At 40.4% G+C, this 11892-nt stretch overlaps 1 protein-coding gene across 1 annotated transcript; it reads left to right on the top strand.

The window, feature by feature from the left end:
• Nucleotides 1-660: 660 nt before the first annotated feature.
• LOC115392209 (intestinal mucin-like protein) lies at nt 661-9343 on the top strand. The gene is made up of 20 exons (XM_030096753.1): nt 661-675; nt 988-1206; nt 1555-3436; nt 3583-3757; nt 3849-4096; nt 4240-4426; nt 4503-4710; nt 4840-5015; nt 5179-5248; nt 5742-5842; nt 5959-5990; nt 6089-6263; nt 6686-6790; nt 6892-6932; nt 7022-7144; nt 7234-7332; nt 8336-8464; nt 8555-8594; nt 8785-8908; nt 8992-9343. The coding sequence occupies exons 4-20, from the start codon at nt 3616-3618 to the stop codon at nt 9200-9202; spliced, it is 2211 nt and encodes a 736-aa protein (XP_029952613.1). The 5' UTR covers nt 661-675; nt 988-1206; nt 1555-3436; nt 3583-3615; the 3' UTR covers nt 9203-9343.
• Nucleotides 9344-11892: the final 2549 nt, after the last annotated feature.

Below are 11892 nucleotides of genomic sequence, written 5' to 3'. Positions count from 1 at the left end.
AAGGTCTACAACAGCAACACCATCAACTGAATCGCCAACAACAATAACAGGGTCTATAACTACGACAACTGAATCCACAACTACAGGGTCTACAATAACACCATCTGAATCCACAACTACAACAACAGGTTCGACATCAACGCCAACTGAATCCCCTACTACAACAACAGGATCTACAACGACGACAACTAAATCCACATCTGCAGGGTCTACAACAACAACGGAATCCACGACTACAACAACAGAATCTACAACGTCAACAACAGCAACCACAGGGTCTACAACAACACCATCAACTGAAACCCCAGCAACAACAACAGGGTCTACAACAACGCCGACTGAATCCCCAACTACATCAACAGGGTCTACAACAACGGCAACTGAATCCACAACTGCAGGGTCTACAACAACAACAACGGAATCCACAACTACAACAACAGCATCTACAACTTCAACAACATCAACCACAAGGTCTACAACAGCAACACCATCAACTGAATCGCCAACAACAATAACAGGGTCTACAACAACGACAACTGAATCCACAACTGCAGGGTCTACAACAACAACAACGGAATCCACAACTGCAACAACAGAATCTACAACGTCAACAACATCAACCACAAGGTCTACAACAGCAACACCATCAACTGAATCGCCAACAACAATAACAGGGTCTACAACTACGACATCTGAATCCACAACTACAGGGTCTACAATAACACCATCTGAATCCACAACTACAACAACAGGTTCGACATCAACGCCAACTGAATCCCCTACTACAACAACAGGATCTACAACGACGACAACTAAATCCACATCTGCAGGGTCTACAACAACAACGGAATCCACGACTACAACAACAGAATCTACAACGTCAACAACAGCAACCACAGGGTCTACAACAACACCATCAACTGAAACCCCAGCAACAACAACAGGGTCTACAACAACGCCGACTGAATCCCCAACTACATCAACAGGGTCTACAACAACGGCAACTGAATCCACAACTGCAGGGTCTACAACAACAACAACGGAATCCACAACTACAACAACAGCATCTACAACGTCAACAACATCAACCACAAGGTCTACAACAGCAACACCATCAACTGAATCGCCAACAACAATAACAGGGTCTACAACAGCAACACCATCAACTGAATCGCCAACAACAATAACAGGGTCTACAACAGCAACATCATCAACTGAATCGCCAACAACAATAACAGGGTCTACAACAACGACAACTGAATCCACAACTGCAGGGTCTACGACAACAACAACGGAATCCACAAGTACAACAACAGAATCTACAGCGTCAACAACATCAACAACAAGGTCTACAACAGCAACACCATCAACTGAATCGCCAACAACAATAACAGGGTCAACAACAGCAACACCATCAACTGAATCGCCAACAACAATAACAGGGTCTACAACAACGACAACTGAATCCACAACTGCAGGGTCTACAACAACAACAACGGAATCCACAACTACAACAACAGCATCTACAAAGTCAACAACAGCAACACCATCAACACCATCAACTGAATCGCCAACAACAATAACAGGGTCGACAACAGCAACACCACCAACTGAATCGCCAACAACAATAACAGGGTCTACAACAGCACCACCATCAACTGAATCGCCAACAACAATAACAGGGTCTACAACAACGACAACTGAATCCACAACTGCAGGGTCTACAACAACAACAACGGAATCCACAACTACAACAACAGAATCTACAACGTCAACAACATCAACCACAAGGTCTACAACAGCAACACCATCAACTGAATCGCCAACAACAATAACAGGGTCTACAACAACGGCAACTGAATCCACAACTGCAGGGTCTACAACAACAACAACGGAATCCACAACTACAACAACAGGTTCGACATCAACGCCAACTGAATCCCCTACTACAATAACAGGATCTAAAACGACAACAACTAAATCCACATCTGCAGGGTCTAGAACAACAACGGAATCCACGACTACAACAACAGAATCTACAACGTCAACAACAGCAACCACAGGGTCTACAACAACACCATCAACTGAAACCCCAGCAACAACAACAGGGTCTACAACAACGCCGACTGAATCCCCAACTACATCAACAGGGTCTACAACAACGGCAACTGAATCCACAACTGCAGGGTCTACAACAACAACAACGGAATCCACAACTACAACAACAGCATCTACAACGTCAACAACATCAACCACAAGGTCTACAACAGCAACACCATCAACTGAATCGCCAACAACAATAACAGGGTCTACAACAGCAACACAATCAACTGAATCCCCAACTACATCAACAGGGTCTACAACAGCAACATCATCAACTGAATCGCCAACAACAATAACAGGGTCTACAACAACGACAACTGAATCCACAACTGCAGGGTCTACGACAACAACAACGGAATCCACAAGTACAACAACAGAATCTACAGCGTCAACAACATCAACAACAAGGTCTACAACAGCAACACCATCAACTGAATCGCCAACAACAATAACAGGGTCAACAACAGCAACACCATCAACTGAATCGCCAACAACAATAACAGGGTCTACAACTACGACAACTGAATCCACAACTACAGGGTCTACAACGACAACTGAATCCACAACTACAACAACAGGATTTACAACATCACCAACTCAGTCAACAACAGCAACCACAAGGTCTTCAACAGCGTCAACTGAATCCACAACTACAGGGTCAACAATAACACCGTCTGAATCAACAACGACCACACCAGGGTCTAGAGCAACAACAACTGAATCACCACCAACAACAACAATAGCAACCACAAGCTCTACAACAACATCAACTGAAACCACGACTACATTGTCTACAATAACACCATCTGAATCCACAACTACAACAACAACTGCAGTAATAACTGCGAGTACAACGTCTGCCCCTGCTGATCAGCAAGCATCAGGAACGACAACTAAATCAACAACAGCAATCACAGAATCTACAAGAACACCAACTGAATCTACAACTGCAAGATCAATTGAATCCTCAACTTCAAGATCAACAATAACATCATCTCCATCACCAACAACAACAGAAATATCTTCAACAACATCAACTGAATTCACAACTTCAAGATCAACAACACCAACTGAATCAACGACATCTGGGACAACAACGGAATCCCCAACTACAACAACAGGATCTACAACAACACCAAATCAATATCCATCTACAGCAACAGGATCAACATCACTAACTGAATCAACAACGTCTGAAATAACAACTGAATCCCGAACTACAACAAAAGCATCAACAAAGTCTACTGAATACTTAAATACAACATTTTCTACAACAACATCATTTCAAGGCACTTCGCCGCCACCGCCCGGCTGTCCTGACTGGAATGTAAAGGTACGAGAGTTGCTCAGTTTTTACTTCAGCCAGTTGAATCATGTGCAGATTGGTATGTATATTGGATTGTATGTCACACTTACATCCCAAAGTCATTAAACGTGTTAAACGTGTTATGCTTTTCTTACTTTTCTGTTCTTTCTCAGCAAAATGAGACATTTTATTTTTGCAACTGCTCCATGGCCAGATGCATTGAGAACAACAAACTTGAAATAGTCCCAATTGAGTGTTCACCCATTGAAAAAATAACTTGCACCAATGGAAAGGAGCCCGTTCTTGTGTTTGATGAATACCACTGCTGTCAACGCTATGTTTGTGACTGTAAGTTTTCCTTAATACTGAAAAAATGGAAATATAAGCTGCAGAGTAAGAATTTCAAAGAAATTAAATCTATTTTTGGGTTTCTTTTCAGGTGTATGTGAAGGCTGGGGACATCCTCATCACATCACTTTTGATGGGTTGTACTACAGTTTCCAAGGAAATTGTTCTTATGTTTTGATGGAGGAGATCACACCAAAATTTAACCTGAAGATTCATATTGACAATATGTTTTGTGATCCCATTGATGATGTTTCCTGTTCCCGATCAATAACTGTATTCTACGGATCACTGGTGGTCAAACTGATCAATGGTAATCTTAATGGAGCTCCACAGTTAGAGGTAAACTAAAATGAGTCCATGGATAAGTCTCATCTTCTGCATTAAAATAAATTAACATACAGACAGAGAATATAGCTGCCAAATCTACAGCATATCATAATGGGGTTTTTTTGGGGTTTTTTTTATTTATTGTTGTCTTACAGGCATTAAAAAATTCTTCGGATAGGCTGAAGTTGCCATATTCACACCACAATGTTACAATAGCAAATTCTGGTATAGCACTGATCTTGAAAATCTCTCAACTGGACGTGGTTATTTCATTTGGAAGGACAGGCTTCAGAGTTCATCTTCCATTTCAACATTTTGGCAGTAACACAAAGGGTCACTGTGGTAAGAACTGCTCAGTGAACACATTTGTAAATCCTTAATTTAAAGTTAGACTTATAACTGTTATTGTAATTATTAGGAACATGTACCAACAATCAGGCCGATGACTGCATGTTGCCTGGAGGACGGCTTGTGAAGAATTGCACTGCAATGGCTGGTCATTGGGGCGATGAAAAAGCTAACTGCAAAAGGCCACCAGCATTGCCCATGAACACACCTGAGCCCCCACATGAACTTAGCCCATGCAGGAATGATTCCTTATGTGAGCTGCTCAAAAGCAAACAGAGGTAGACGCTTTTTCATTGTAATGGAACAGAACAAATGAATTCAATTTAAAATACTGTTGTTGAGTACTTTTTTTGTTTAGCGATGGATGTTGTCGTTATGCTTTAATTCCATTTCAATACTCTCCTCAGTGTTTTTGCAGAGTGCCATGACCTTGTTTCGCCAGACAATTTCTACCAAGGTTGCGTTTTCGATGGCTGCCGTGCTTCGGAACCAGCCTTGGAGTGCACAAGTCTGGAGACTTATGCTGCTGCCTGTGCTGAGGCAGGAGTGTGCATCCACTGGAGGAACCACACAAGCATATGTGGTAAGAATTTTGCAAATGCCAGAATTGTAAGAATTCTGCAAGGTTAGGTTTTTTTTCCTTCTTGATATTTAACATGTACTACTCAAGTCACTGCCCACTTCATCATGTGAATGAAGGATGGCAGCTTGTATTTAAAATGTTCATGCTGTTTCCTCATGCATAGAAATTGATTGCCCATCGAACAAAATACACAAGCCATGTGGTCCCGTGGAACAACAAACCTGTGAAGACAAGTAAGTTTTATGGGGAAAATAAAATCTATTTCATTTAAATGTTGATTAGATACTTAATATACTGTAGATTCTGTTAGACAATGAAAATTGATAAAAAATATTTGTTCCAAAACATTGCAGGATATATTTAATACGCACAGATTTTTTTTTTTTTTTTGGCTCAAAAATTTTAAATCTATACATTAAAAAAAAAATTCATCTAAGGTTTTGTAGTAACTCTTGTGGCCTTTGTCTCCCTTCTTACACTAATGATTCACAGATGACAGAGTCATTTTTTTTCAGAATGTGGGTGCCTCCACAGTTTTCATACTGAAACTTGAAAACATTGCACTGCATGTGTCAATTCTTTTGTTTGTTTACACAATTTTCACAGTGAAGTTTAAACTTTATAGTACCTCAGGTCTACAGCAAACACTGATCACTTGCTGAAGCACATTCGAAGCACTACTAGTAAAGTGATCAAATGTTTTTTCTGATTGATGGAATACTGCAGTCCCAACAAGCTGACCACGGACGTCATGACAGAGGGTTGTTTTTGTCCTGATGGAATGAAACTGTTCAACAAATACTCCAACATATGTGTTGAAAAGTGTGGTATGTGTGACAATTTTCACATATGAATATTTCATTCTCTCATATACATAAAATCACAGTATGGAGTTCAGCTCTAAGCATAGAATTGATTGTCCGTAATATTTGTGATTTAACAGGGTGTCTTGATCCTGAGCGCATTCCTCGGGAGGTAAGCCCAATATTTTTTTTTCTCTGTTCTGAAACTCAGTTTACGAATTTTATGAACAGAATACATTTCATAACTGCTGATTGGATTCATTCTTTCAGTTTAATGAAAAGTTTGAATACAAATGCCAAGACTGCGTCTGTGAAGAGTCCATGACTGTGACTTGCAAGCCAAAGGTGTGTCCAATACCAGCTACATCCCGCTGCACCACCGCAGGGTTCATCCTTGTCAACCAAACCAGTCCGTTGGATCCCTGCTGCTTCGACCGCGTTTGCCGTAAGACAAGCTCGAGCTTTCAGTGCATGCTTCTGCACATCGCTGTTGAACAAAGTCCTTGCTTGTTAGTTTATGACGATTGTCTTTCCCTACCAAAGACAAATTGATGCTTTGAAGTGCTGCATGATCATGTCTGCAGTTAAAGCTAAGGTGTACAGTATTATGTATGTATGTATTATGAGTATTATATATATATATATATATATATATATATATATATATATATATATATATATATATATATATATATATTATGTTGAATTATTGAAATCATTAATTAAGGCCTATGTATGGTCACGTCTATACAACTAGCATTTATCTGGAACACTTTGGAATATTTTTACACTTGCCAGTGAAATGCACAGTATCCTATCATAATTTCAGAGAAGTATTTGTTAAAAAATAACAATTTTCCTTCACAGAGTGTCAAATCAACTCTTGCCCAGTTTCCAATATGAGCTGCCCAACTGGATATAGACTGACCATCAGTGTTCCTAAGGGAAAATGTTGTCCAGAACATACATGTGGTAAGAACATCTGTTCAGCTGAAATATATATGGAAAAAGAAAAAAAGAAAAGCAGTGTAACGCATTAACACAACTTCTTTCTGTGTCCTATTCTCTCCTAGAGCCGAAAAGAGTTTGTGTGGACAGAGATATTGAATACCCGGTAAAAAGAGAAAAGAAAAGAATACGTGGGGCATTATTTTTCTGGTACATTGATGAACAATACAAATCTGTCTGTTTTGCATTTACCAGCCTGACTCTCCAGTTCCTCGGGGTTCATGTGAGAAATGCATGTGTGCAACAAATACCACCACCTCCGGTGGTCTGCTTGCAGTGTCTTGTGTGCACCAACAATGTAAAACAAACTGTACAAAGGTGAGGAACCTACTGTGAAGCTGAATTACCTAACGTGTTTTAATCAGGGAGTCATCAGCGTGAGGCTGAATCGAACTCTTCTCTCTCAGGGTTATACATATATGGAACCTGATTCCAGCAAATGCTGTGGGAAGTGTGTACAGACTCACTGCATCATCAATGTTACAGATATTCAGCAGCTCCTCCAGGTAAGTTGTATCCTCAATGTGGGGTTATTTTTTGTTTGTTGCCTTTGACTGTGCGTAAACATTTTCAGGGCGCTCATTGAAGCACATGGGAATTCCAGCTTTGTGCCAGAGAGTGGTACTGAAATAAGCAGAGTTTTTTTGCTTTTGTTGTTGTTTAATGTCAATTACATATATGGCATTCATACCTAACCAAATCAGTTATATGGTTAACATACAAAAGTACACTATAGTGTTGATTTCAGTCCAAGGATTAGCTTGTTGTCAGTCTGTTTTCTATTAAGTGCTGCTCTTTCAAAAAGTAGACTACTTAAAGCTAGGGTTGGCGATCTTGGAAAACTAGCATGTAGCACGAATGTAGCATCTCCCAAGGCTCCGCCCAGCTCCCACCCCATTGGAGGAGCTCCGTTGGGAGCGGAGACGCAGAGACGTTCTGCGCGCGCGGTGCGCGCGGTGCGCGAAGCACTTCCGCGTCCAGTGCGTTCCTGGCGTAACCTGTCCTCAGCGCTTCGTTTCTTCGTTTTTCTTTATTTGCACTATGCCAAGTATGGCGCACTCACCGGTAAGTAAAGCCCCAAACATTCTTCTCCGCCATTCTGCAACGACGCTCCGTCCTTCTACACGCGCACTGAATCAGGGTCAGTTCACGCCATTGACATGTACGCGCAGGGGGCAGGTCGAACGGCGAAGGGATTTGATTGGTTTAAAAAAAGGTGTCCCGTCAAGACGATTGGTTGCTGTTTTTCCCGTTTTACTCCTGCTGTAGATAGCGGATATTTTCCAAACTACTTTAAGAACACGCTATGAATTGTTTCCCATCGGGTCATAAAGATCATTTGAACCAGTATTTAAAAAAATGTATCTCATTCAAATCGCCAACCCTAGCTTTAACATCAGACACTTCACTTTTTATACATTTGTTAGTTTAAAAATAACAGTAACACACCATAAAGTTGACAAATGTAATGGAAAGGGAAGAATTAATTACCTGTGTGTAATCTTGCAGGAAGGCGAAACATGGTCACTACCCGGGAATAAGTGTGAGTTATATACCTGTGTTAGGAAGGGAGACAAATTAACAACAGTTAATTCAAACATTACCTGCCCGCCATTCGTAGAGAGCAACTGCCATCCTGTAAGTATCACTTCCAACAAATTAATCAGGATGAACAGTCTCATTTTGCATATATCCCTAAAGTAAATTGCTTGTTTTTTACCTCTTTAGGACACAATTCAGACTGCAGCGGATGGCTGCTGTAAAACCTGTGAGTTTGTGTGTTTTTGATTAATTATGCTCCAATAAAACCAGTCATTGTTTTTGATTATTTGTTGCAAAAAGTTTTTCACATCACATCCAGAAGATCCGTGACTTTGCTTTGTCACACATGCATTTATTCTTCAGATCAGTGTGAATCAAGAGATGTGAAAATATGTAAACTGTGCTTATTTTTCAAGGCATGGAGAAGCAGAAGACCTGCAGGTTAATACCTATGAAAACAAACATCACTGTAAAAGGCTGCAGCTCAAGCGACGAGGTTGATATGCCATATTGCGAGGGATCCTGCAACACTTTTACCAGGTAAGGACTATGCTTTATGTATACCCTGTTGAGTTTTTCCAGATTTTGATGAATACATCATGCCTTTGCTTTTGTCCCCCCAGATATTCTCAATCAGCGGATGCTTTGCAGCATTCTTGTGCCTGTTGTAAAGAGACGCGCTCCACTGAACGTACCATTAAACTCGTTTGTGATTCTGCCGAACCGAGGACCTTCTCGTACATTTTTGTGGAGCAGTGTGGTTGTGGCGACAGAAACTGCACCAGTACAGCTGCGTCACCGACACGCAAGAGGCGAAGCTTCACACTGACCTGATGAAATACTTCAATCATGGAGTCATGAGTGACAAACACTCATTTCCACAATATACTAACAATCATCTAGTTCCTAATCATTTTCATTAAAATTGTAGTAGTAAGTTTTTAGTTTCAATCCGGTGATTAAATAAAGATATGCAATTTATTTTTGTCTCATCTCTTTCATTTGTCTTGCTTGTGTTTATTTATTAGCCATCGCCGTAACACGTGGTGTAACGACGAAGGGTATTGTTCTTGCTCAGTTTCTTCTGTATTATTCTTTGTCCCACAAGAACGCATTTTTGACCCCCTGAACATAGCTGAATGTGGGGTTTTTTGGTATCTACGCGAACGGCCCGGAGAAAAATTCGATAAAATTTATACCTCCACACTGACAGATCAACACTGGCTCAACAGCGCCACCTACAATCACACCACTATGGCCCACAGAGTGAGCATATTTTGACGTAGGAACACGAAATTCACACCAGTGACAGAGCATGAGGGGACAAACAGAAAACTCTCTTGGCTCAAATCTGTGGGACCAACAGGAAGGCGGCCATCTTGGACACAAAATTCGCCGCCATTTCGCTTTTCATTTTTCAAATGAACTGAACTCTTACTTCCTTGCTTCCAAATGAGCCCAAACTCAGCACACTGCATCTGGACACATTGACTTTCAATAATCAGCCAGCTTTTTTTGATACGTTGCTCGGTCTCCTCACAGCACGCCGTCGAAAAACGCCTTCATTTCCTGTTATTTCGACAGCCCCTCACGAGCTCAGGCATTGTCCTAGAGCACTCAGATTACAGTCACTTATGTGCCATAATGGTCCTCATGTAATGCATTGCAAAGTTTAATACAACTCAACTCTATAGCGCCCCCTACCATAGACCTGAAACATTAACATTCTTCCACAGTAACCAAACTGTGCAGTAAAATTCTATGCCTGAAGACATGCAAAAAATTATAAAACCATTTTGATGCATTTATAACCGTTGGCCAGCAGGGGCGCAAAGACCCCCCCCAAAAAAATACATAAAAATTTCTTACAAGCACATACTTTGTCTGACTGTCTTGAAATTTTGATCAATTATACACAACATGATGCTGATTATATTGATATATGAATGACTGTGATAGATGCTACAGCGCCACCTACGGGAGTGTGCAAAGATTACAATGCAATTTTAAAAAATTACTTTTACCAATCTTTTTCATTAATGTCAATTTATTGAGCACGATACGTTGACGGCAATAGCTGGGAGTGAAGCACTGACGGCGATGGCTTTAATTCTATATTATCTTTGGTCATTGGTTACCAAAAACGTGATGTGTTGCTGAAAAACACACAGTTCACTGCAAGAGAGTCTGTGCAGCACGGGAACCATACCCAGAAGGGGGCCTCCAGCAACAGCCTGTGGCCCTCCTGAAGAATTCTCTGGGCTGTCCATCAGATCAGAGGACGCACCAAAGAGGAGACGCCACAGTGGCGCCAGTCCACCTTAGAACAAAGGTGAAAAAAGGCTGTAACTGCCGTTGCAGCATTTGGAGGATGAACTTCGCTGCTTCAACCAACATGGTGGCAAGGATACCAGTGATGCAATATAGGGTAGTCCTGTCATCTTCAAAGCTGTATGCGAGCTTCATGCAAAAAGAAAAGATGACCTGAGCTTGACGTGACACCAATACCTTGCTAGGGTCACCCAGAGGTCACAGGTGACGTTTGTATCCATACTCGAACACAAAAAGAAAAGGTTGACCTATTCTGACTGAAGACCTGATTTATTCAGATCTTGCATGGTGGCAAGAATGATACACTAAATCAACAAAAATGCCCTAAATCATTATATGTAGGCATTATTTTACACATCCATCAGACGCCGTCATACTTTCATCTTAACTTAGTGTGTTAGAAAGTCGACCGACTAAAGGTTCATTCAGCAAATCCGACCATCACTCGACTAACTGTATGATTTATCTTATTTACTCACGTTTTTATTGCTATATATGTTTATCCTAACACCTATTATATAAACAGATTAAAAACCTCTTACCAGCGCATTCATATTTTATCACCAAGTATATTAACAACTGTTTAACAACCAATAACATAATCCTGGCCGATATGTATCAACTGCCATTAGTATATAATAATATTGGCCATTGTGACTTTAATAAAGCCAGTAATGTAATAAAATAGCAAAAGAATGGTACAACTGTAATGTTGCAGAGTGTTGCAGAGAGCATGTCCTTAATGAATGAATATGAGAACTGGAAAATCTACCTTACCAATGTTCCACATGCAAACTGCTGCATAAAAGCTTAAAAAAAGAGTTATTTCCAAAAAATGCTGCACTATTTATTAATTATTACATTATTGACTGCAATGATTACAATTTGAAAGGATTTTTTTTCATGGTTCTTCAATCATGTAATAACTTAAAACACTTTTGGAAAAATGTTATTACAATCATAGCACAAACATCCAATTACACAAAAAGAAGGTTATTAAATTATCGGATTCATTGCAATGAAAAGGCCCCCAAATTTTCTAGTATTGATAGACACTTGGCCATTATTACATTATTGATTGTTTTGAGTTGGAGGGTATAAGACGGCAGACTGAGAAAGGCCGTGACTGAAACCAGCACGGCTAAATATGAAAACCAATTCTCATTAATCCAGCTTTTCAACTATTTGTATTA

Source organism: Salarias fasciatus, chromosome 7 (genome assembly GCF_902148845.1).
Source record: "Salarias fasciatus chromosome 7, fSalaFa1.1, whole genome shotgun sequence".
In the NCBI taxonomy this organism is placed as follows: Eukaryota; Metazoa; Chordata; class Actinopteri; order Blenniiformes; family Blenniidae; genus Salarias; species Salarias fasciatus.
Note: the sequence above shows the minus strand (reverse complement) of the source record. Positions and strands in the feature narration are given on the sequence as shown.